We start from the raw sequence: 22759 nt of genomic DNA on the forward strand, positions 1-22759 counted from the left end.
AACAGACTGAAATCAGAGGTTCAAGGTGCTGGGACTTTCTTAGCTAAGGGACAGGCTCATTACGATAATTAGGGGCTTGTAAATGTTCGCCACTTTGAGCGGATGCGAGAAATGAATAAGACACTTATATTCAAATCTCATTTATTGTATTAATACACAACTTACAACTATTCACACATAAGATTTATACTCTTGTCTCCTGAGCTGTCAGTGTAACGCGACCCTTCATCTGTTAAATTGGGTACAAACGAGTGAGCCGTGTTAGTAACAGTTGGTCAATGTTCAAATTCAATTTGACCAATCATATTAAATTTGAGTTTATATTCCATTAGGCTTTATTTAAATATGTACCACTTGTAAAAACAAAAACTGGAGATTGTTGATATGCAATGTGGGGTAGGTGTTATGGGTCAGAGGCGGTAACATAGGTAGACTATTAAAAAAACAATCTAATCAAACACCATTTAATTTAGATATGGACTACAATCTATTTAATTTTGAGAAGGAAATTTGCGCGGTACTGTGTGTTCTGGAATAAGGCTTTAATGAGACTCCTTAACTCTTCTGTACTGAAGTATATTGCTAGTGGTCCACTTCCGTCATTCCAGTGACTATCAAGGTCTCTAAGAGATGCTCCAAGAACAAAGATAACCTCCTTAAACTTTGGCCAGGCCTTCACGTGCTTTTCAACGTCAGCGGTTTTCTGTAATCAATAAAATTGGTAAATAACAAGCACATCAAACCAGGAAAAGTTGTATTTTGTTAGTTTGAGAAACCAAAATGTGTATTTTGTAAAATTGTAGATTCCCATTGCACCCAATTATAGGGAAACATATACTAAGAAATAACTACAATTTACCGAAACTTAAACACAAATCTATAATAAACCCAAACAAAAGTCATGTCTATTATGTTTAAATTGACGAAGATTGTTATTGGTTATGAATAATTTCTGTGACTAGTGTTATGTCAAAAATACACTCATATTTAACACTTCTAGTTTTTTTAATTATTTTAACTCCTTCAATTAGTATTGAAGGATTATATAAGATTATGTTTATATTAGATATATATATATTATATTATAAAATTAAAAATAATCCATACATGGAACAAATGTGGTACTTTCAGCACAACCAAGTTGTACATGTCTGTGAGCTGTGTTGCCATCTCCACGGGAATGTCTTCAACGGTGCACACTCTATGTATTAACTCATCCATAAACATGTTGACTAGTGTTGCCATTAATCTGAAATTTATTTATTTTATTTTATTTTTAAAAAAATATATTTTTTTTAATTACTACCAGATTCAGTTATTCTTACAATATTCAGACTACTGATTCAGTTATATATACCTACTTATTGCAATTAGTCAGAAAATCACTAGAACATTGATCTAATTAAAAAAATTTCATTATAACACACAACAAAATTTCGTGAAGGTTTTTTTTCTAACAAATTTCCTAAATCAAATTACAATTTTAATTATATTTTTACCACCTGCTTTGCTGGTAGAAATTTTGCTAACCTTACATTGGCCTTTTAATTATTTACCTTAACTCCTATTTATGACACTACATAAAGGGGTAAGTCATAATTATCAAAATTATCAAAACACTCATAAAATCCTATTCAAAATTACCTAGTGGTTAATTAAAGCTGATACAACAGTTGCATCAACCACTATTATATATTTCAAAACTAAAGATTATTCAGGTTTTATTACTTATTCCTAGTTTATTTTTTTAAAGTGTTGACAAATATATAAAATACCTGGTGAATACATTAGCCGGAAAGACTCCGATCCAAACATTCTTGAGTAACTGCAATTGACGAAGACACTGTCTCACTGCTGCTTCTGCGTTTTCACCGAGTGCATCTTTTCCAACCATGCAATTTAAATCTGTGAAATATGAAATATTACATCTTAATATATATATTTCTTGTGTGCGTGTGTATGTGACTGAACTCCTCCTAAACGACTGGACCAATTTTGATGAAATTTTTTGTGTGTGTTCGTGGAGATTCGAGAATGGTTTAGATTCACAATTTTGTCCGCTGGACAATGTTTTTTTTAATTAATTAGTAGTTGTTGATTTTCGAATGTTTTACATTGGATCCGACAGACGGCGCTACCATCGCACTGTCAAATTTTAAATAATATTCGAATTTTCATTTTAGTCTGTCCCGACAGTTAGCGCTGCGATCAAATTAAAAAAAAGTTTTGTTATCATTGTGTTATTGTAGACCATGTGCTGGATCGTTAGATATTGTCATAACATTTGAATAATAATTTTCATCAAAATGGTCCAGAATGTTTTAGCTTATTAAAAAAAGTTTGAAATTTTCAAATTAAAGACGTATAGACAGGACAACGTCTGTCGGATCCGCTAGTTATATAAAATAACTAGCTGCCCCTGCGAACATCGTTTCTCCTTAATGTGATTTTACTTAGCCTACCTGTTTAGTATGTACTAACTTGGAACATTTTGCTATGCTACCCCAGAGACTATTCTGTTTTCTAAAATGAAAACTTTTTAGGTTGTTCTGTAATTTTTTCTCTATATGAACCTCAGAGTTCATGTCATAAGCTTTTAATTAACAAATAATTGAAAATGAAGGATTGTATGTATTTTTGTATACCGTATCATAAAAAAATAAAATAATTGTCTAAAAAAAATTATTGGCGAAAGCGAAAAGGCGTGTCCACCTTTTCGCTTTTCGCCTTTCTTACTTATAAGTGATAATTATACAGAATTATTAAATTTAATAACTTATTAGAATGGTTTTTTTCAAGACCAGTGACACTTACCGGAGGTGCGAATATTATCCAAAATTTGTTTCCTCTGCTGCTGCATTTGCATGGTGAGGTACTTGTAACCAAGCTCTCTCATCTTCTGAACAAGGTCTAAGAAGTTGATTGCATAGTTGACTTGACGGCCTTCCATCAGGTTAAGCCATTTATCACCTAGTGTTTGCAAATTGTGTGCAAGGTACAAACAGTTGTTATGGAATAATGCTGTAAAATATACATTAATTAGTAGAAATGTTTATAAGACAAAGTAAGAAGTATGAAAAAACAAATACAATACCTAGTCCAGCCATAAGTTCTGTTACAAATGAAAATGCAATTTTTTTTAATGAAAGAATTGTTAAAATTTATACCTACATATTTATTGAAGTCTCAGTAAAAAATAAATCTATTCGGAATGGCCACCTTTGGTTTTTATACAGGCCTTAAATCCGTTTGACCACGAATCTATGTTACGCACTGTTTCCAAGAAAAAATTCGCGACTCAATGTCGCGGTGTCGTTCAGAGCAAGTTGTGTCCTCTAATACTGATTGTACATAAGTAAATATTGATTCAGGGCAAGTCCTGTATATCGACGATAAGCACCAAGCTTCAGGTCAAGATTTATAATACACAGTCCTAGCGGGAATCTTCATTTCTCGCTATAAGATTTTTTGCTTCATAATGGGGTTCCGACAAATTCTGGCTGTAAAAGCCTTTGATGTACTATCAGCACGCTGCCGCCCCAATCTTTTCAAGTCTTCCACAGACAAAGTATTGTTGTATCTGTTGATAGTATGATATACGAACATACGGCTGGTATCAAGCTTTTAAAGTGTTCGGAATATGACCGAGCGACGGCAAGGGGGTTGTACAAGGCGATCACTGCAAGCCTATTTAACACCCCAGTCCATATTGTAATTTGATAATGAACATGAAAAATGTGAAATGGCGCAAAATCGAAAGAAGTTTTCAAAATAATATGCTATATGTTCCAAATAAAAAATAAATAAAAAGAAAGAGGAAAAGTGTTCATGTAACAGTATTTATAGCCAGACTAGTTATATACTAAAGTTTAGCTTCCCACAGAAAGGCACTTGGCTGTATAGCTGCATATAAAAAAATACTTTTTTTAATATGTACATATAAATAATAAAAATTGGGTCAGTTTTCATCTATGCAATGATATTAAAAATACCAATAACTACCATATTTTGCACATAACTCAGATCACTACTTCCACTTGTCCATCTTTCCTAATTGTAATAATTTGTTAGTAAAACTTACCAACATATTGTGGTATGGTCAGCAGGAAGTTTTCATGATGGTATGGAACAACAGCATCATATAATTCAAAAATGAACCGAGAAGTATTATATAATTTTCTACAAACAAAATCTGTGCATTGTACTGCTTGCTCCATAAGCCCATAAACTAAATCTAACAACTCTTGAGTTGTCTTTGAGATCATACATCTAGGGAAGTAAAAAAGACTTTGTGGAATTGTCTTATCAAGAATGGCCAATGCCTCTGCAACATCATCATTATTGGTCATCTTCATTTGACGACTGTTATCAGGTATTTTCTCAACCCCAATTGACATTGATATACTCAAGTCTTTGACCATAATTCCTCTTGCCGTTTCCAAGAAATATTGGCTTGACTTATCAGCAAAAAGAAAGTCTATATTATCCATATAACTTAATAATGAAGGTCCATTCTCAGGAAAAAAGTAGACTGAGCGAAGAAAATCTTGAAAATCTTGTATTACAGAAGTAACCGTATTGTATGATTGTAGATCTGTAATATTATTTGGAACAGTGTGAATAAAAACATCCTTAATAATCATTTCACAAAATTCATCACAAATTTGTTGACCAATCAAACTTAATAAAGTAACTGATCTTCTAAATTCAATATTTAATTTTTCTCTTAAGTACTGGAAAAATAATCTAATATTTCCTATTACTTCATCATAAGTTGGTTTATAATTTGGTTTCTGTTCAATAGACACACACACAATAGAAACCTCATCACATTCAGACTCGGTTAAGCAAAGGTGATGCATGAAAGGTATAAGAATCTCCTTCAAAATAAACTGTGCTAAGGCTGTAACTCTTTCTTCCAACTTTTTACACTTATCCAGCGCATTCAGTATGTCTATACTTGATAGAGATTCACTTATTGCTACAGTAATGGTTGCAATAGTACAGTTCTTTTTATCTATTCTAGTGCCATAGTTTACCATTCTTTCCCATTCAGTTAATAATTCATGCATTACTCCTTCTAATATGAGCTGCCCAGTAACTTTTGCATTAGAATATATTTCCAAGTGATTAAAGCTCTCTGAATGATTATCAACATAAGTTAGTAAATCATACACAATGTCAACAGCTCTTGAATAACTCTGATCTCCTTTTCTCTCCTCATATTCTTTTACATATTTCCCACAGTAGATAATGTCACTGACTATTTTATACACAAAGTTAACAGTTTCTAATTCTTTGGTAATTAAATCATGACTCTCAATAGATGTGAGTATTTCATCCATAGTAACCTCTTCAATTTCCTGTTTACAAGTCTCCATTTCCTTGATTAGATGCTGACTTTCAACACATAATTCATTGGACTCTTTTAGAACAGCTGATATATCAAAGTCATTATTGTTCAAAAATGTTTTCATTTCTGTTTTTACTTTTTCAATCTCTTTTAAAACAATGGGAATTTTCGATATGGGCGTCCAATTAGTTTCATTAAGGTCAACTATATTGGATAATATGGAATCAATATTGAATTCTTCCATTTTAATATTTTCTTTTAATTTTGTCCTTTTTTATAGTAGTTTCAGGTTTTTGGTCTTTTTTAGGATATTTATGGTAGGAATGCCGATTTTTATTGCGTGATGTATTATATTTATTTGAGCTCACAGCATTCCGAAGTGTATTGACAAGAAACCGTTTGTTAGTCTTCTGCTGTGGGGCTTTTACCCAACCTGAAGGGCCAACAATTTCCGCTCTTGCTGCACCCTGAACTGCTTCTCGTATTAGCTCTTCAACTGCTAATCTAAAACAAAACGCATATTATTTTAGGGATGAATTTATTTAATTATACCAAACAACATTAACAACATATGTTCAATTTAACATACTTCTCTAGAGCTTCGTCATCTAGCACTTCTTTATCTGGGGTTTTTGTATCATCTTGTGTATCTGTCATAGTTCGAAATATTCTATTAACTAGTCCTATCTCGTCTCCACGGTATGATAGCAATTAGCAATCACCTTTTTACAGTAATCCTATCGATTGTTTAGCCATTGCGATAAATAAAACGATCAAAACATTAAAAATATGGTGATTAAAATCGCCGTCCTCCCTTTTACGAATTTTTTGACAATGCTGTCAAATATGAAAATCAGTATTCAATACAACCAAATTTAAGAGTTGCGTTTAATTTTGTAGCGACGTATAGGACTTGAGTAAGGTTACTTGAAATTAGAAAGCTTGAACGCGAGTTAAGTGCCAATACGATGAACGCGTGGAATGAAACGTCAGCCACGTATGAAGGATTGTCAAAATCGTAACAATCACTTTTAACTTACTGCAAAGCTTTGCGGTGTTGTTCTGTCGAGCTTATTTATTTCGTAAGATTTTGGATAATAGTTTTGGTAAGATTTCTGTCTTATTTTCTCACCGTCTATGTAAAAATACAGTTTTGGTAATAATACCATTTAATATTATATTTTTTAATTGAAAACCAAAACGTTTTCTACTTGCTGCTAAGTGGACTAGATATAAATTTCTATTTCAATTGATGTGGAACAATTTCCTATTTTTTCAGATAAAATGGCCCTCAAAATATTTTCGTTTCTCGTATTAATCGTTGCTGCAGTGGCAGCAGATGAAGAAGCAGCTTCCGCAAAATTATTAGTATCAAAACAAGTACTAAACAAATATTTAGTCGAAAATATGGACATACTTATCAAATATACTTTATATAATGTTGGAACAGCACCAGCTGTAGACGTTAAACTTATTGACAATGGCTTTCATCCCGAAGTGTTCTCAGTTGTTGGTGGTCAACTGTCTGCTGAAATTGATAGAATACCACCACAAACAAATGTATCACATGTAGTTACCGTTCGGTCAAACCGATTTGGTTACTTCAACTTTACTGCAGCAGAAGTATCATACAGGCCAAATGAGGAATCTACCGAGGTGAGCATGAATGAATGTTTGTTATAAATATCATATTCATATATGAATGTTTGTTTAAAAATAAAATATGATAATTTATCAATTAACAATTATCATAAGGTTATTTAATAATTACATTTAACTTAGTCAACTATACTGTCATAATTACACCCAGGGTGTAATTTTAACAGGATAAAGTAAAGATTGCTTTTTGTTAGAAATGTGTGAGCCTATGCCCATGCTTACATCTGCTTGTTAATAAAATAGTCTTGTTTTGTTAATCATTTTATATTCTATTTTAGGTACAATTGTCAATCAGCAGTGCTCCTGGTGAAGGAGCTATTGTTGCCTTCAAAGATTATGACCGTAAATTCTCGTCACATATTCTTGATTGGGCAGCTTTTGCAGTTATGACACTGCCTTCACTAGCAATTCCATTTGGTCTATGGTATTCATCAAAGAGCAAATATGAAAAACTTACAAAGCCAAAAAAGACTCATTAGAATGGATACATTAATTAAGTTAGGTTCATACATGGCTAATGTTGCTAAGCTTGATTTTAATCTGTTACATATAAAGCAAATTTTTTTTTTGTTAGGAAAGTTAACATTCACTCTGATTCTTGAATTAAACAGCACAAAACACTTTATTTCTGTAGCATCCTCAGGCAGCATTAGTCTCATTTTTATCCATCTTAGTCATCCTCATTGTTATAATTTAAAGAATAAATTAATTTTTACAATTTATACATTTGTTTGATTTAATCCTCTCTCCGAAGAAATAAATTGTCGTATTAATTAGTAGTATATATATACCACTTTCACTTCGACGGGTTAACCAACTTTTGCAATGTGTTGAAAGCACAACACAAGTTTTGTAATTGCTTTGAAATCCGTTGTTAAGTGACACCCCTAGTATTTAGTTATTTAGGTTGTGGGTAGAAAAGTTCAAAGCGACGAAATGTTTACTGAATCATTCAATTCGCCCGCGAAATAGACCTGTGCGGTCGATTAAAACCATCGACCGAGTCGCCGCGGCTGCGATCGCGATGCATCCACGATTACTAAAAAAACACGCTACCTCCTTGAGCCAGCCTCGACTGTGCAAGTCTTCAACGAATGTTAGGCTTAAGATTACGTCGTTATAAGATACTAAATAGTCCAGAAAATCAAACCAAAAGACTACAACCATCGAAAATTTTACTGCTAAGTAGATGTTACAGATTTTTTCAGAGGCAAATGGGATGGACAATGTTTATTTTATTATAGTAAAAAACACTTTCACATCGATGTGTTTGCCAATTATCAAAAGTGCCGTAACTGGTCTCTAAGCAATTCAATACAAAGAACAACAGGAAGAATTACACAGCCCCAAAGTTACTGTATGGTGTGTAATATCGGCGAAGAAAAGGAGCATTTGCTAGTTTGCTCCGTTTGTCCCGAGATAATGACTTATGGTAAAAAAAGCGCAAAATTGCCCCGCTCAGAATACGAAGAGCAGCCTGTGCGTCCACCGCCGGTTGCTGAGCGAAAATAAAAAATTCTTATCTTATGAAAAATTAAGAACTGATTACAGTCATTCTACACCTATCCAGTATTTTTTCTAAACTAAGCTTCTAAAAATGTATTCTATGGAATCAATAAATACTAAAATACAGCAGCATACGAATCTCTAGTTAGCAAGATACTGATATTGAACATCATTGGATTCCAAAAATAACTGCACAGTTTCTAAACATTTGGTAGGTACGTCACAATTATTAAACTATATAAGAATACTTGTACATATTAATTTTTGATACATGGTTGACAAAAAAAGATGATTAGTTTGTAAATTTACTAAGCCGGTTTGAAATGACTTAAGAAATATATCTTTTTCTGAAGCTTGCTAATGATTGCTACATTTTATTCCTGATTCAACATTAGAAACTAAATATCAATTCACTGAAAAAAGAAATGGTATCGTAACAAAAGACAGGATTACTATTTGTTGTGATAACAATAGTAATATATTGGTTAACGCAACGAAATGACATTTGTATGGGATACCTAAAGTGAAGTTCCTGTTTCAACAACTTATATTTATGTTAAGGAAAAATTTTCGACTTTTTTCTTTTAATACATTGACAAGGTATTAATACTGATAGTCAGTATTTGTAGTTGTAAACCTGATACTTAGCTCAACGTTGACAGACAGTTATTTTCCAATTGTTAACTTATAAATTAACAATCTCGGCAACTTGAACAATAACAATGAGATGTTAATTTTTTTGGGACAATTTTTTTCTTATTATTGGATCTATAGGTTTTTTGTTTTAGTATATAAATCTTTGTTACTTCCACATATTGCATTCTATTTTCAATGTATACTTTCACCCAAAGCACTCCATACCTCTTATTCCGTAGTATTCAAATTTTTTCATCTCATTCATCATATCCAGGTCATATCTAGAACTGCAACTTATAAGCATTCAGTAATTTGTTTGACTAGAGCAAAGCCCGCAAGCGTGGTACAACAATTTTTTCTGAAACCAATTTGTTCTTTTTTTAGAATATCGTATAATAAAAAGAAATTCTCTATTATTTTACATGACCTACTTTTTCGAAAAATTAGATAATATGGGAATTAAAGTTTTTTGGTCTATAACTAGTAATTTGTGTTTTCGCTCATTTTTTTGTAATGGCTTGATAATTGATATTTTTAGTTTTTCAGGAAAGATCCCTTCTACTATCGATAGATTGATTATGTATGTCAGTGGATCAAGTTGGTATAAGTCGCATGATTTAATTGTTTTGGTATATGTCAGAAAAACAAATTTGTTTTAAATAAGCTGTTGACGATTTCAAATCAGAATGAAACTCTTGGCACGTTTTTTATTATAATATTATGCTGCTCAAACTTTCGCGCGGTTTTTGAAACAATTTTGCGTGCCACAATTTATTTCGAGGACACCGGTTCTCGTTATTAGAATGTTATTGTAATGGTGAATGTGGTAAATCACAAAACAGATTTTTATTTTATTTCTTGTAACTTAAATGACGTTGTGGTTTATGACATTTTTCCTTTGAATTATTGTATGTAGAGGGAGGGTAAAACTTGCTGAGTTTCTTGCCCATTCTTCTCAGAACAAGGCCTCCTGGTAGTTTTGCGAAGGGATGGCGTAGTTTTGCTCTTTTGCGAATTTTGTAAACGTTTTTGACATTCATAAGCATGCCCTAAGTCGCATTTAAATTGGATAAATAAATTTTGATTTGATTTATTGGTTAAAGGGTCAGTCTCGTTCAAAACGGGACGTCTGGTCACGTTATTCATTTCATACTAGACAATGCCGCTCAATGCCTTGGTAGTTCGGTAGTATCAAAGCTACTACCACTATTATTAAATCACATATTCATTAATAGGGTTTAAAAAATTCTTTATTCGTAAGACTTAAGATTAATAAATGCTCATATAACAACTGCGCTCAGTGGATTGCTTACATAACCAATTTCGGTCACAGTAACAAATCGACGAAAAGATCGAATCATTTATCATCAAAATATAAGTAAGGGCATGGCAGGGGATGGCCCGTGCGGGGTCTTTTGCCTACATAACAATATTTCTCTTCCCTTCATACAAAACAGCAACCTATTATAAAAATAGTAATTCGATCAAGTAATCGCACTAGCACATGAAATGGGTTTAAGCATATTATTGTGTGAACTAGTTTTATTAAGCAACGAATAGGTACTTTATTAAGAAAATTTGAATACTTGATTTTCTCACATAAGTTTTGAATTTATACAAAGGTATTGAATATTTAATTAGGTATATAATAAAATAATTAGGTATAACCTGTTTTACTAGGTAGGTTTTCCGTTTTAATAAGTTTATTAGGATCATCTACAACAATAATAATGTTAAAAAATTTATTAGGATCTACTCAAATATAAAAAAAATTTTTGTAGACTTGTTTGTTATATAAATAAGTACCTAATATTAAACAATGGATTAAAAATTTTAACTGATGGCTAATATAATTCCGTGGAATAAACAAAGTGTCAGGGAACATCGACAACAATAAAACTGCACGCTTATTTCAAACGTCATTTATTCATCGCACATACAAAGTTATGTTAAGGTATGGTTATGTATAAGGTAAATAATATAATATACTCTGTACAAAACAAAACAATGGATTAAATAAAGCAAGAAAATAGACAGCCAGGTTGTATAAAAAAAATTTATATTTTGTAAATAATCAATCAATCCAAATACAAAAAAACATACATTTGTTGATTAATCTGGTCTTGGATTGTTATAAAAAAATCTTATATTTAAAAATTATTTAATTAATTCAAATTATAATAAAATTTACCTAAGTTTAAATAAAATTGAACTATAGTAGCTGATATCTATGTTGCAATGTACTAATTTAAAAAAAAAAATTAGATTGTAGTTTAATACTTCATGAAGGCGGTTGATGAAACAAGCAGACACATTATTTTCTATGCAAAAACACTTCTATATAGTGTTTATTATGGATATGCGGAATCATCTATAAAATACAACTTATTAATAATTAAGTAATTATGTAGACGACTAGTATTTCTAGAATCAATATGTATTTTTGAAATTGCTGAATAGTGCTATAGATGAATAGTGATATACTGATATTTACCAGTGTAAATGATTTAAATTCAAATTGAATTCCAAACGTTTTTATAACTAATGGAATGTAAATTGTGATTTTAATGAATTTTATTGACTTAGTTTATGTAAAGAGATACTTCATATACAATCTCATTAAAAAATTATAAAATTAGGTACGCATTGTTTGGTGTTACAAATTTAAAAACTAAATATTAACCAATAGAGATGTGTTGAAACATTTAAGATCTTTATGAAAGTGAATATTATGCATTTACTTAGATATTAGATATAAAAATATTGCATTATTATATTTACAACACTTAATCTCCAATTCACATTTCGGTTTTAACATGTGGCTATCATTATCAGTTATCATGATATTTGGTTTATTACGCATAAATCGCGATAAATGATTTTTACCAATTAATATAACTTACATATTATATATTAATGGTATCTGGGTTATAGGCAAGATTCACTACTGGTGAGGAAGCTCCATAATCTGGAGTAGATGGCGTTGACACAGGGGTTGTATCAACCGGTCGCAATAGTACGGGAGCCACGTATTCCTTAGGGGTGACACTGGATTCTTCTTGCAGAGGTGCTGGTGGTGTGCAACTAGGGAATGGGCTAAGCAATAAAAATGTTCCAAATGTGACAATAGATGCCATAATTAGAATTATTGTACGAGCTTCGAAGCCTGCTCGCAAACCCGCCCACGCAGCCATATTAATAAGTAGAAGTAAGACTGAAATTCGTATAAGTCGCACGGCTGTCGAATGAATTCGACCTCCGCCGACACCACTCATGTCACTTGGACCATAAGCAAAGTACAAATTATGTTTGTCGCCAATGTGTTTCAAAATAAAGTAAATTAGTCCAAATGGAGAAACCAAAGGGCATGCAAGACTGTACACCATTGTTATAGAAAAGATTGCTAGACTCCAAGCGTAATGGACTCCAAAGGGGAATTCATACAAAATCGCTTTTTTTACGTAACTTTTTTCAGCTTTCGATTTCGATTGCAAAAGATACCATACATAAAGAAATAGTTCAGGAAAGCGAACCAGTTCAAGTGAAGTGCCAATGAACCCTGAGGTTATTACATAATTTACAAAGAATGCGCCTTTGTCGGGTAAAAACACGCAATCCCAGCGCATTGTCTGATTGACGTGGTGCAATGTCCAACGGAACAAAGCATCTGCACTAGCCAATCCCAAGGAAGGTAATATTAAGGTCATGAGGAGTAGATATGTTACTGTTTTTGTCATTATAGAATAATTCTGCTGTGATCTTGTCCAATGGGATAAGAATTTATCAGAAAATGAAACCAGTGCAGGCATCACAGCTGCCATAGTCCAGAGCAATAATGTAGGGAGAAAATCTAAAATAAGGCTACTAAATTTGCTCACTGACTCCGGTTTAACTAAAACATTCTTTACTAAATTTACAATAAAAGCTGGAGTTGTCAAAAAGAACAAAACAATAAAAAGACAAAAATTAACAGCAATGGCCTTGACATACCACACTCCTGGCTGAACACTAAGGTTCTCCCAAATAATGTCAGATGGATTTGTTGCATGAGTCAGAACCCAACCTCGATGCAAACTAAAATTGCTAATAACATGCTCAGCTAATTGATAAGAAGGTAAAGTTAAGAAAGCTATACCCAATGGATCATTGAGTACTATGGCCCTACACCTTTTAGATTCATCTTTCAAACGCTTTTCTTCATTTGTGTAGTACTCAAGGGCATCAACATCAGGTCCACAGAGTTGGGGTCGCACGGTTATTCTTTTCCCAGTTTTCTTAAAATATGTGTCTGTGTAAACTAAAGCTTCAGAAACCATTTCTTTTCTCTCTTGTACATCAATTAATTTATTTACATTGAAGGCCAATTTTAGGTCTATAATTTGTATATGTGGGAAATTATGGGCAAAGTAAGCTCTTATTGTTGCTTCATTTCTATCTGCTCTGGAGATATTGGTTATCATTATTGTTCCAGTCATAGATGTAGGAACCGGTTTTCTTCCTGTGCATCTTCTCATTATCAATACAGATACTGGCAAAAATGAGATGCTAATCAAAGTATGAACCCAAAGCCAATAAGATGTTCCAGTAAGGTTTGACAAAGTAGTTCTACTGAATGTGCTTGCATCTACTTGTAAATTTGTTCCTTGAAAGTTTATTGGCAAAATAATACCAATAGAAACTAAAGTGACAATAAACATAAGTGTTATAGCATGTCGTTGAAATGAGAGATAATGTACAGCATCTGGGCCACACTTTGCAAGCACTTGTTCGCGGGTGAGACGGAACACAGCTGGAAGCCACGTGAAGAAACCTTCATCAATACTGAGAGACTCATCGGCGTTGCGACGTCGATCAACAAGCGCGTCATCATCGCCACCACGGTAGAAAAGGTTCGTCCAACGATTCTTCGATCTTTGCACCAGTGCCATACGTCCATAATTCCATGCTGTACGGCGCAATACAGAGAATAATAAAATTAAACAAACCCATGATATGACATTTAAGATCAAGGTCTGCGGAATTCCATTGTATGCTCCAGTAATTATCACATTTTGTGTTGAATTCCATAACATACAACCCTCGTCATCGGTTCCGTTTGAGGAATTTGATGATAGTGTATATAAAAAACCATCAGAAGTGAAGCGACTCATCATTGGTGTTGTAATACAGCAGCAGTGAAAGGGCAAGAATCACATAATTTACACTATACTCATAAAGCACTTAATTCAAAGCACTGATGACTCACACTTATTATACTTTTTTAATACATTTAATTTTTAATATCTGAAACTTTGGATAGATAAATCTATACTAAATCGTTAATGCAATTGCAAACAAAATCAGATAAATATTACGAGTTCTCAACTTTGTTTCGAATTTCGATTGGAAAATGGATATTGGAAAAAAATATTTGTTGTCACTTATTAAGACTGACTGTCAACGTCAATTTCTAAAAAACGTAATCCAACTGTCAGTGACCAGTGTACCAAATTTATGCATTTTACGTAAAACACAGGAGTTCTTCCCAAAAATTATTTTAATCTGGCAAAAGGATATAAGGCCGGCAACGCACTCTAGAGCCGTATGATATCGAGAGAGTCCCTGGACAGCGGCATAAGTTAACATCAAGTGAGCCTCCTGCTTGTTTGCCTTCTGTTCTGTAAAAAATATGGAATCGTTAATGGTTTATCGTTATTAATTTAATATGATATCGATTTAAAAATGGTCACAAGTATGTCGATAGTTAGTCACACCTAGGTACATAAAATTTTAAACTACATATTCATAATATTACAATTTTATGTGTTTTTTCCATAAGATGCAATACACTAAATTACTAAGTATATTATATCGTGAATAATATTTTAGAGTATATAATCATAATTTATTAACATTTATTTATATTAAACATCTATTGTTTACAATTACGGGTTAATACATCTACAACGCAAATAAATCAATGTGAAACTTTTATTCTTGTCTTTGTAAAATTTAAGCAAAGTGGTAACTAATCTCTTGCTGTATAATTTTAAAATACTATAAATATCGGGTTGCCTGTGTTTTTTTTTAATTTTCATCAGTAATCAATTCATGCACAGACTAGTTAGTGATATTAGTGTAAAAATTAATTATGAAACATGAATGAGGTCCAACGAGAGAGAGGTTTTGTAATGAAGCAATTACAAAAGTTGTGAGTTATTTAATTATTAAGTATGTGTTTGTTTGTTATCGATAATAATTATTACAGCTGTTTCAACTGCAAATCAAGCAAATAAGCGATGGAATTCGATTGGAATAACTATTTAGAAGATAATAAAAGCGTTGCTGTCCCTGAAGAATTATTTTCTCACGTAAGTCTATAACTGTAGTACTATCATAATATAAATTATCAGTACAATAATATTTATTTAAACTGTTTTCGCACATAAATGTTTTGCTAAAAATAAATACGCTTTTTGTTTGAGAACTTTATGGGAAAAAGAACGATATAATATTAATAAGCATATTGTCTAAAATTAAATGCAACACGTTATCATAAAGTCCTTTCATTTCATGTTCTCTTTGAATTAAAAAAATTATTTAATTCTCAATGTTAGTATGCTATGATAGCACTTAGTTTTTGCTGCTTTAATTTAATAAATACAAAGTCAAAAATTACTTTTCTTATATTAAATGTTTAAAAATAATAATAAAGAAGAAAAAATATGGTTTTCGTGTGATTCATTAAATTCATGGTTTAAAATAATGATATATAAAGTTTAATTGATTTTACCACATTTATCTACTTAAATTGAATAAAAAAATGTAGGTTTTAATTTTATTTCTTTTAATTGTAAATTTAAATTGAATTATAAGTCCAGAAATAATTATGTAATGTTGCATATACAAACCCTGATAAATACATAGTAAAATCTTGTCTTTGTAGAAAGCCTATATTATCTGGTGCAAGAGTTTTTAATTTCATATCACTGTGAGTTAAAAATTTTCAATCTTAGGCTCTAGAATTGACAACCATAACAAATTTAATAGTTACTCCTTGAGATTTTGATAAAACTATATGTTCAAAAACAACACAAAATAAACAACTAGATACCATTTTCTACTAGATATACTTTTCCTGCATCATATGGTGGATATAGCTGCACAAATATATCTTCAAAAATAAACACATTATATGAATAACTGACAAGTTTTATAATAATACAGGTAGAACTCAGTCTGCATAATGGAATCAAACAAGGCATGCTCCTTGAAGTTTGCCACAAAAACAATCCTGATGTCTACTGGATAGCTGAAATAACTATGGTTTGTGGGCACCTCCTGCGAATCAAATTTATTGGAGCTGAAACAGACTTCTGGTGTGACATATCCAACACCAAAGTGCATCCTCTGGGGTGGTGTGGGAAGTATGATGAACTAATAGAACCACCTGATGAAATTAATGACAGATGTGGGGACTCAATAATAGAAATCATGAAAAAAGCCCTTGTGGTTGGTCAATCGGTTTCTATGGAAGCTTTAAATAATAAAGGACTCTCTCCAATAGATAGAATAAAAATTGGTATGAAAGTGGAAATACAGAATTCTTTGGATCCATATAAATATTGGATTGCAACTGTAAGTTTATATAATATACTAAATGAAATAACATTGTGAATTGCTTTATAAATACTTTACAATAAGCTTTTATGTATTTATTATCTCTCGGTTTTGGAAATGTCTTTAAGAACAAATTACTTTCTAAACTTAATATTATCTAACTGAGCACAAAACACCATAAATAATTATGTTATACATTTTAGATTTTTTTTAAATATTTTATTATTTAAATTTTATATTTTTCTAGGTACATGATAATATTGGTGGTCGTCTGTTAGTGCGTTACGACGGTGCAGACGATGATCTGCCACAATCGTGGTTGTTTTTCTCCAACCCTAGAATAAGTACCTTTGGTTCTGTTACTAATAAGGTGAGAATTTATTGGGATTAATTTGTGTGACCAGAAATGTCTGGCTTAATAAGAAAAAAGGAAAATTCTTAATAGACGTTAGATAGTTTATAGCAAGGTTATTGGGCCAATAATAAATAGTAAAAAGACGTCTAAGTCGGAAATCAATGGCATATGCCAGATACAGAAGGATGATCACCTACTTGCTCATTATTTTTACGCCGGCTTTTTCTCTCGGCCTACAAGTTTGAATTGATTGACGTGGAATAAGTGATACCTAGAAGATCTTATGTTCCGTATTAATTTCGTTGTTATGTATTTTATTTTTTTTTATTTTATGTAAACTGATACAGAAATATCTGAAACCAAGAGTTTTTTTAAGTGCAATAATGTGTTAAAAAAATTATACACTATAAAATATTCTTATTGTCAGGGTTCACCATGGCAGTTCAAATATCCCGGCAAAGTAAATAAGTTTTCGTGTAAGAACAAATTGAGTGCACAACTAAGGCAGAGCGCTGAAGAATCTATAAAGGAACCAACACCTTCTGATTTATTTCAGGTAATTTTCTTCAATAGTTACATAATTTAATACATATTTAAACTGTAACAAATGAACTCTACTTCAAAAGTTAAACAACCAATAATGGCTGCATTGTAAGCAAGTCACTTAACATTCACATCATTTAAATTTTTTGATCACTGGATAAAATTAAATTGTCTTAATATGTGCTGATTATCACATCTATTCTACTAAGTATATTTTTTAACATCAACACAGGCCAATCAAACCTATGAAGCTCATAGCTTCTCAACAGGAATGAAAGTGGAGGCACTAAACCCTGAGGATATGAAAACTATTCAACCAGCTACTGTTACCAAGATCTTTAATAACCTCCATTTTTTAGTTGTCTTTGATGACCATTTAGAAGATTATGAAGATACTAGAATGGCCTGGCTCTGTGATAGCATGCATCCATACATTTATCCTATTGGCTTTGCTAAGCAAAACAACATTCCATTCAAGCAACCAAAATCCTGTAAAGATAACTTTGACTGGGATGAATATCTGGCTGAGACATCTTCTGTCCCTGCACCAGAATATTGCTTCGGTAAAAAGGATTTGCTTAAAGACATCAAGCCAAACATGAAGTTGGAAGCTGTTAACCCACTCAACCAAGAAGAAATACACGTTGCAAATATAGAAAGAATAGCCGAACATATGGTCTTAGTGGAATTACTTCCGATTGGCGATAAATTCTGGTATTCTCAAGACAGCGACCTACTTTTGCCTGTTGGATGGTGCGATAGTAATAATTACGAACTACATATACCAGACGTGTCACCTAAAGAAGTTCCAAAAGACCCTCCGGCACCCAAAAAAGTGCGGGAAGAATTGAAAACCACCGAGGAATGGTGTGATAGGATATTCTTCAACTACAAATGCTATGCTGGTCCATCTATTAGTCGGAACAAATTGTCTCAGCTGCCAAAACATGTTGGTCCGGGTCCCTTGAGTCTCGTCTTGAAGGAGGTTTTAAATAAAATCATATCAGCGTCATACAAGCCAGCTAAATTATTGAAAGATTGGGAAACTGAAGGTCCGCCTGAAGAGGGTATGAGGCTTGAGATGCTGAGAGCCAAGTAAGTAAAGACGTCTTGTTCTTAATTAAAAATGTGTCCTTCGTATAATTCTTCCTAATACAAATATTGTTCATCAAATATTTATAGTTACATCCTGTTCTATATTTTAAACTCTTTAAAAATGTTCTCTAACAATAATTACATTGTTTAACATACCGTCTCGTATAACTTGTGTATAAAAAGTTAAAATATATTTAGTTAACTTCTAAAATATAATAATGCTAATAATGCTTTTTACTAAAAAAACTCTATCTTAATAATTCCAACTGAGCCCACACTATGACCACTATGTTTTGGTAAATTTAGCCCTATTGTTTACTAGTCTTGCTTTAATATTTATGGCAAACCAATGACCCAGTTGGTGCGTTCTTTAAAGCTGAATCTTAGAAGATACATAAGCTATAACCTCGATCTATTTACACCATTCCAGACTAAAAACAAGTACGTACCACGCATACGTCCCCATAGTAACTTCGCCCGATCAAGTTGTCTCTTTCTGCCGCTCCGTGTGTGTTAAACTGCAGGGATGTCCTGTCTTATTCGGACCAACACATTATCCTGACGTGTGTCCCAATAACTGCCAAAATGTTGATAAATCTACATTCCGTAAGTTTTATTCTGTTTCTTTTCTCTGATTCAAATATAACGTTCCATGTGTAAAATTCTATTATTAATACGTATAATTGTAATTATTGTCGAAATATAAATTTTAGTTTGACTATACTAGTAAAATATGAAAAACTAAATTGTAAACTTAATTGTATCATACAATTTTTGGGTCTTCTTTGTTTTAAATGTAATGTGTGCTTCCTTGATTCACCTGGTTCTAGGCTTCAATGCAAATTAATTTAAATATGTATGTTACTTCAAACCTAGCCGTAAAGTTTATTTATAAAACTACATATATATAAATAAAAATATTTCAGATAACGGAACCGAACGTCGTGGTAGGCCCAAAGGTTCGGTAAATGGACGACGTAAAAAGAAAAAACCTGTACCTGAAAAACGTCAAGAACCACAACCAATTGAAACTGAAAATCCAAAGGATGGAGAATTTGTTGAAAGCGAGCATAGCGCTGGATCCACACCACCATCAGAATCTGGAACTAGGCCTAACTCCCCAGAAAGTCTCACCGACTACAAACGAAACACTAGACGAAGGAGAGACGCCAAGAACTTCCCGAAAATGGAAATGAAAACTCGCGGCGCTAAACTACCAAATTTTGCACTACAAATGAAAGAATCTCATTGGAATAAGAAAGATGTAGAAACAATATACAATAACACATGTGCAAAGAAACAAACACACGATAGCGACACAGAAAATGAAACCAATGAAAGTAGTTCCAATTCGAGAGATAAAAACATTTCCGATGTTTCTGATAGTGAGGAACCAGAACTTAAGAAACTTAAATTTAGCTTTGACGATCCACTGCCTACAGATAATAAAATGTTCGAAAAAGATCTCCCTATGGCCTGGCTTAAAGGCAAAACTAAACTTGCTCCAAATCCATTGCACTGGACGGTAGATGACGTGTATAACTATCTAAAGAATACAGAAGATTGCAAGTTGGTAGCAGAGAAAATGAAACAAGAAGAAATAGATGGCCAAGCATTTATTATGTTGGATCTGGACATCATAAGGGATTTTCTCCATATGAAAAAGGAATTTGCTATACAATTGTGTAAGCACATAACAATGATAAGATGGTATTATGTAATCAATTTTGAAGAAAATGAATAGTTAGTTGTTGTATTTAATGTCTAGTCTTGAAATAAAGAAACTGGAAAATCTTGACTTTTACTAGAAAGATGCCTTTCGAAACCTCTTGCAGATGTAGTTGCAAATTTTTGATATAAGTGACATGCTCTCTTCTTGCTTATCTTTAGCAAAATCTTCGTTTAATGATATATCTTTTTTTGGACATGATACTTTTATAGGTATACTTCTGTCATTGGGCTGGACATTATGCTGGGTTATGTATCTTTCCAGCTGTCTTTTCTTGGCTGCTATCATTTTAATATTTTCTGCTGAAGCCAATTGCCCTTCTAGTTCGTCTATACTGGAATCTCGTATATCGATTTCAGACAGCTGATTGCGATTATTCATTTTTATAGCTACGTAAGGAGCGACACTTAAAAGGTAAATGTTTAGTGTTTCTTCTTTTTTATTTCTGCACTTTGAATCATCAGCCGACTCAGATGAATAATTTTCGTTTTTGTAAGTTTCAACAGCAGTACTCCCCTGAGGTAGTGATCCCACATTGGATTTTGTCTTAATGTTATCAATAGATGTTTCAGATATGGATAGTATATTTTGAATCATATTTTTAATAAAACTTTCCATTTCCAGGATAGAGTCGTTCTTCTTTGATAATATATCTCTATATCTCTGTTTGTAAAGTTCATAATCATTCATGCTGTTATAGAATTTATCAAATATTTCCTGAACAGTGCATTTAAATAGTTTAATGTTAGACTCGAGGCTTTCAATTGACGTATCATCAGATTGAAATTCGTGAGATATATTTTTTAATACTTTTAATTCTAAATTATCCAGCTCTGAGTTAGCTATGGAATCTTTGGTGTCACCAGACATTCGGTCTTCCTTATAGCTGTTGTCAATTGAACTGTTTTCTTTAACTGGTCTCTCATCGTATTCGTATCTTTTGTAGTATTCTTCACAACTGTTTTTAACACGGAAAATGTCGCTCTCATTTAATTTGCTACTGCAGTGAGGTTTACTCATATTCATATCTGATTTAGAAAATGTTCTTGTATCCACTGATACTGAAGGGTAGGCGTTTGTGTACGAACTGTGACGCGCTTGAATGTTATCTAAAGAGAAATATAAGGTTACATTTAAAAATAATTTAACTGTACGTAACTAATTATTATATAAAAACTATGTAATTTTACTTAAACCTAAAACTACTAAAAATCTTTGTTATAATAATATATAATAGATTACATTTGTCGTTACATACCCATTTGGAACACTGTAATTTATATAAGAATAAATAATTTTATTTAACCTCATAAGTCATAACACACAGTTCAACCTTCAAATTTAACTAAAAGATGGCGAATAGAAAAAAATATTATAGCCAGTATTTTACAGTAGTAATGAAAATGAGGTGGGGTTTACTATCTTAGGTAAAACATTCAATGTGTACATTATACGTTAAGAGCAAAAAAAACTCTGCTCCATGCCCTTTGCGACACCAAATATTTTACGAACGTTCACTACACTATTTACTATATAGCTAAAATTGTTACACTTACTTACACAACTCACTGTTAATAAATAATACATAATTTAGCATTTATTTCGTACAATTTTTAAAATTCTTAATTTAACGATGAAGAAATTCTAATTTAAATCTCGCGGTAAGTGAACTACAGTTTGGCGGAAGTTTAGCAAAGTAGCGTTGTTTGTCACGTTATCTGTATAACGGTAGAGCTGTGGAAATCTATGAGTTAGCAGATATCATCTTTGCTTTCCTATCTATAAATGCTTTATCTATGGTTGGAAAGTGTATAGTGTATAGGCAATACAGTGTGGCCCGAAAATAATAACAATTTTTACAAACTAGAACCGTTTTTCTACAATCGATTTTTCAATATTCAATAACAAGCTTATCAGTAAACTCCAATTATCAAATAGAAACAATGGTAAAATTACTATGGGTTGGATCTTATATTCAATACCTTGACTTTGATTATACTGAGTATGTAGGAGTCTCGGGGGACCTTGATTCGAAAACCTCTGTGAGATTTGGAGTAATTTATGCTGCTTGAGTTGTAATTTAAGCTAATTAATTATTTTTTTCGATGTTTTGTGCAATATTAGAAATTTGTAAACAATCCGCCAGAACAGTGTGTTAGTGTTACAGTGCAGATTATTCGTTAAAAAGCCGTTACTTTTTACATTTCTGTTGTTTTCTCGTCAATGTGCGTGCTTTTATTTGTTTTTTTTTAAACTTGGTGAATTTTGCTTGGTAAACGACCGG

General features: G+C 32.2%; 6 protein-coding genes across 8 annotated transcripts; 2 read left to right on the forward strand and 4 right to left on the reverse strand.

The window, feature by feature from the left end:
- Positions 1-450: 450 nt before the first annotated feature.
- Positions 451-5597, reverse strand: LOC110993689 (centromere/kinetochore protein zw10 homolog). The gene is made up of 5 exons (XM_022260040.2): positions 4082-5597; positions 2815-3021; positions 1776-1905; positions 1108-1249; positions 451-703 (listed from the first exon to the last, which is right to left on the reverse strand). Exons 1-5 carry the CDS (start codon positions 5595-5597, stop codon positions 488-490), a joined length of 2211 nt encoding a protein of 736 aa, XP_022115732.1. The 3' UTR covers positions 451-487.
- A 1-nt stretch (position 5598) lies between these two features.
- On the reverse strand, positions 5599-6272 carry LOC110993691 (protein POLR1D-like). The gene is made up of 2 exons (XM_022260042.2): positions 5943-6272; positions 5599-5857 (listed from the first exon to the last, which is right to left on the reverse strand). Exons 1-2 carry the CDS (start codon positions 6008-6010, stop codon positions 5599-5601), a joined length of 327 nt encoding a protein of 108 aa, XP_022115734.1. The 5' UTR covers positions 6011-6272.
- Positions 6273-6317: 45 nt separating this feature from the next.
- On the forward strand, positions 6318-7734 carry LOC110993690 (translocon-associated protein subunit beta). The gene is made up of 3 exons (XM_022260041.2): positions 6318-6459; positions 6633-7009; positions 7291-7734. Exons 2-3 carry the CDS (start codon positions 6638-6640, stop codon positions 7489-7491), a joined length of 573 nt encoding a protein of 190 aa, XP_022115733.2. The 5' UTR covers positions 6318-6459; positions 6633-6637; the 3' UTR covers positions 7492-7734.
- Positions 7735-11061: 3327 nt separating this feature from the next.
- On the reverse strand, positions 11062-14591 carry LOC110993685 (CSC1-like protein 2). The gene has a single exon (XM_022260037.2). It carries the CDS (start codon positions 14305-14307, stop codon positions 12061-12063), a length of 2247 nt encoding a protein of 748 aa, XP_022115729.1. The 5' UTR covers positions 14308-14591; the 3' UTR covers positions 11062-12060.
- Positions 14592-14892: 301 nt separating this feature from the next.
- LOC110993684 (scm-like with four MBT domains protein 1) lies at positions 14893-20600 on the forward strand. Of its 3 annotated transcripts, none has more exons than XM_022260035.2 (8): positions 14893-14911; positions 15402-15504; positions 16361-16771; positions 17001-17123; positions 17536-17664; positions 17884-18746; positions 19177-19352; positions 19673-20600. In XM_022260035.2, exons 2-8 carry the CDS (start codon positions 15433-15435, stop codon positions 20488-20490), a joined length of 2592 nt encoding a protein of 863 aa, XP_022115727.1. In that variant the 5' UTR covers positions 14893-14911; positions 15402-15432; the 3' UTR covers positions 20491-20600. The 3 variants fall into 3 exon arrangements, with proteins under 3 accessions (XP_022115727.1, XP_022115726.1, XP_022115725.1); XM_022260034.2 differs by lacking the exon at positions 14893-14911 and adding an exon at positions 15223-15316; XM_022260033.2 differs by lacking the exon at positions 14893-14911 and adding an exon at positions 15249-15321.
- On the reverse strand, positions 20551-21809 carry LOC110993686. The gene is made up of 2 exons (XM_022260038.2): positions 21734-21809; positions 20551-21584 (listed from the first exon to the last, which is right to left on the reverse strand). Exons 1-2 carry the CDS (start codon positions 21735-21737, stop codon positions 20551-20553), a joined length of 1038 nt encoding a protein of 345 aa, XP_022115730.2. The 5' UTR covers positions 21738-21809.
- Positions 21810-22759: the final 950 nt, after the last annotated feature.

This window comes from Pieris rapae, chromosome 20 (genome assembly GCF_905147795.1).
Source record: "Pieris rapae chromosome 20, ilPieRapa1.1, whole genome shotgun sequence".
Taxonomy (NCBI): domain Eukaryota; kingdom Metazoa; phylum Arthropoda; class Insecta; order Lepidoptera; family Pieridae; genus Pieris; species Pieris rapae.

What these genes read in the sequence shown, in the direction of transcription:
- LOC110993689 (XM_022260040.2), bottom strand. Translation starts at nt 5,597, where the DNA reads ATGGAAGAATTCAATATTGATTCCATATTATCCAATATAGTTGACCTT. An exon ending in CCGGCTAATGTATTCACCAG is followed by an intron (nt 1,250 to 1,775) that starts GTATTTTATATA and finishes AATAAATTTCAG; the next exon opens with ATTAATGGCAACACTAGTCA. An exon ending in AAGTACCACATTTGTTCCAT is followed by an intron (nt 704 to 1,107) that starts GTATGGATTATT and finishes TATTGATTACAG; the next exon opens with AAAACCGCTGACGTTGAAAA.
- LOC110993684 (XM_022260035.2), top strand. Translation starts at nt 15,433, where the DNA reads ATGGAATTCGATTGGAATAACTATTTAGAAGATAATAAAAGCGTTGCT. An exon ending in CTGAAGAATTATTTTCTCAC is followed by an intron (nt 15,505 to 16,360) that starts GTAAGTCTATAA and finishes ATAATAATACAG; the next exon opens with GTAGAACTCAGTCTGCATAA. An exon ending in TTGGTTCTGTTACTAATAAG is followed by an intron (nt 17,124 to 17,535) that starts GTGAGAATTTAT and finishes TCTTATTGTCAG; the next exon opens with GGTTCACCATGGCAGTTCAA.
- LOC110993685 (XM_022260037.2), bottom strand. Translation starts at nt 14,307, where the DNA reads ATGATGAGTCGCTTCACTTCTGATGGTTTTTTATATACACTATCATCA.
- LOC110993691 (XM_022260042.2), bottom strand. Translation starts at nt 6,010, where the DNA reads ATGACAGATACACAAGATGATACAAAAACCCCAGATAAAGAAGTGCTA. An exon ending in GATGACGAAGCTCTAGAGAA is followed by an intron (nt 5,858 to 5,942) that starts GTATGTTAAATT and finishes GTTTTGTTTTAG; the next exon opens with ATTAGCAGTTGAAGAGCTAA.
- LOC110993690 (XM_022260041.2), top strand. Translation starts at nt 6,638, where the DNA reads ATGGCCCTCAAAATATTTTCGTTTCTCGTATTAATCGTTGCTGCAGTG. An exon ending in CAAATGAGGAATCTACCGAG is followed by an intron (nt 7,010 to 7,290) that starts GTGAGCATGAAT and finishes ATTCTATTTTAG; the next exon opens with GTACAATTGTCAATCAGCAG.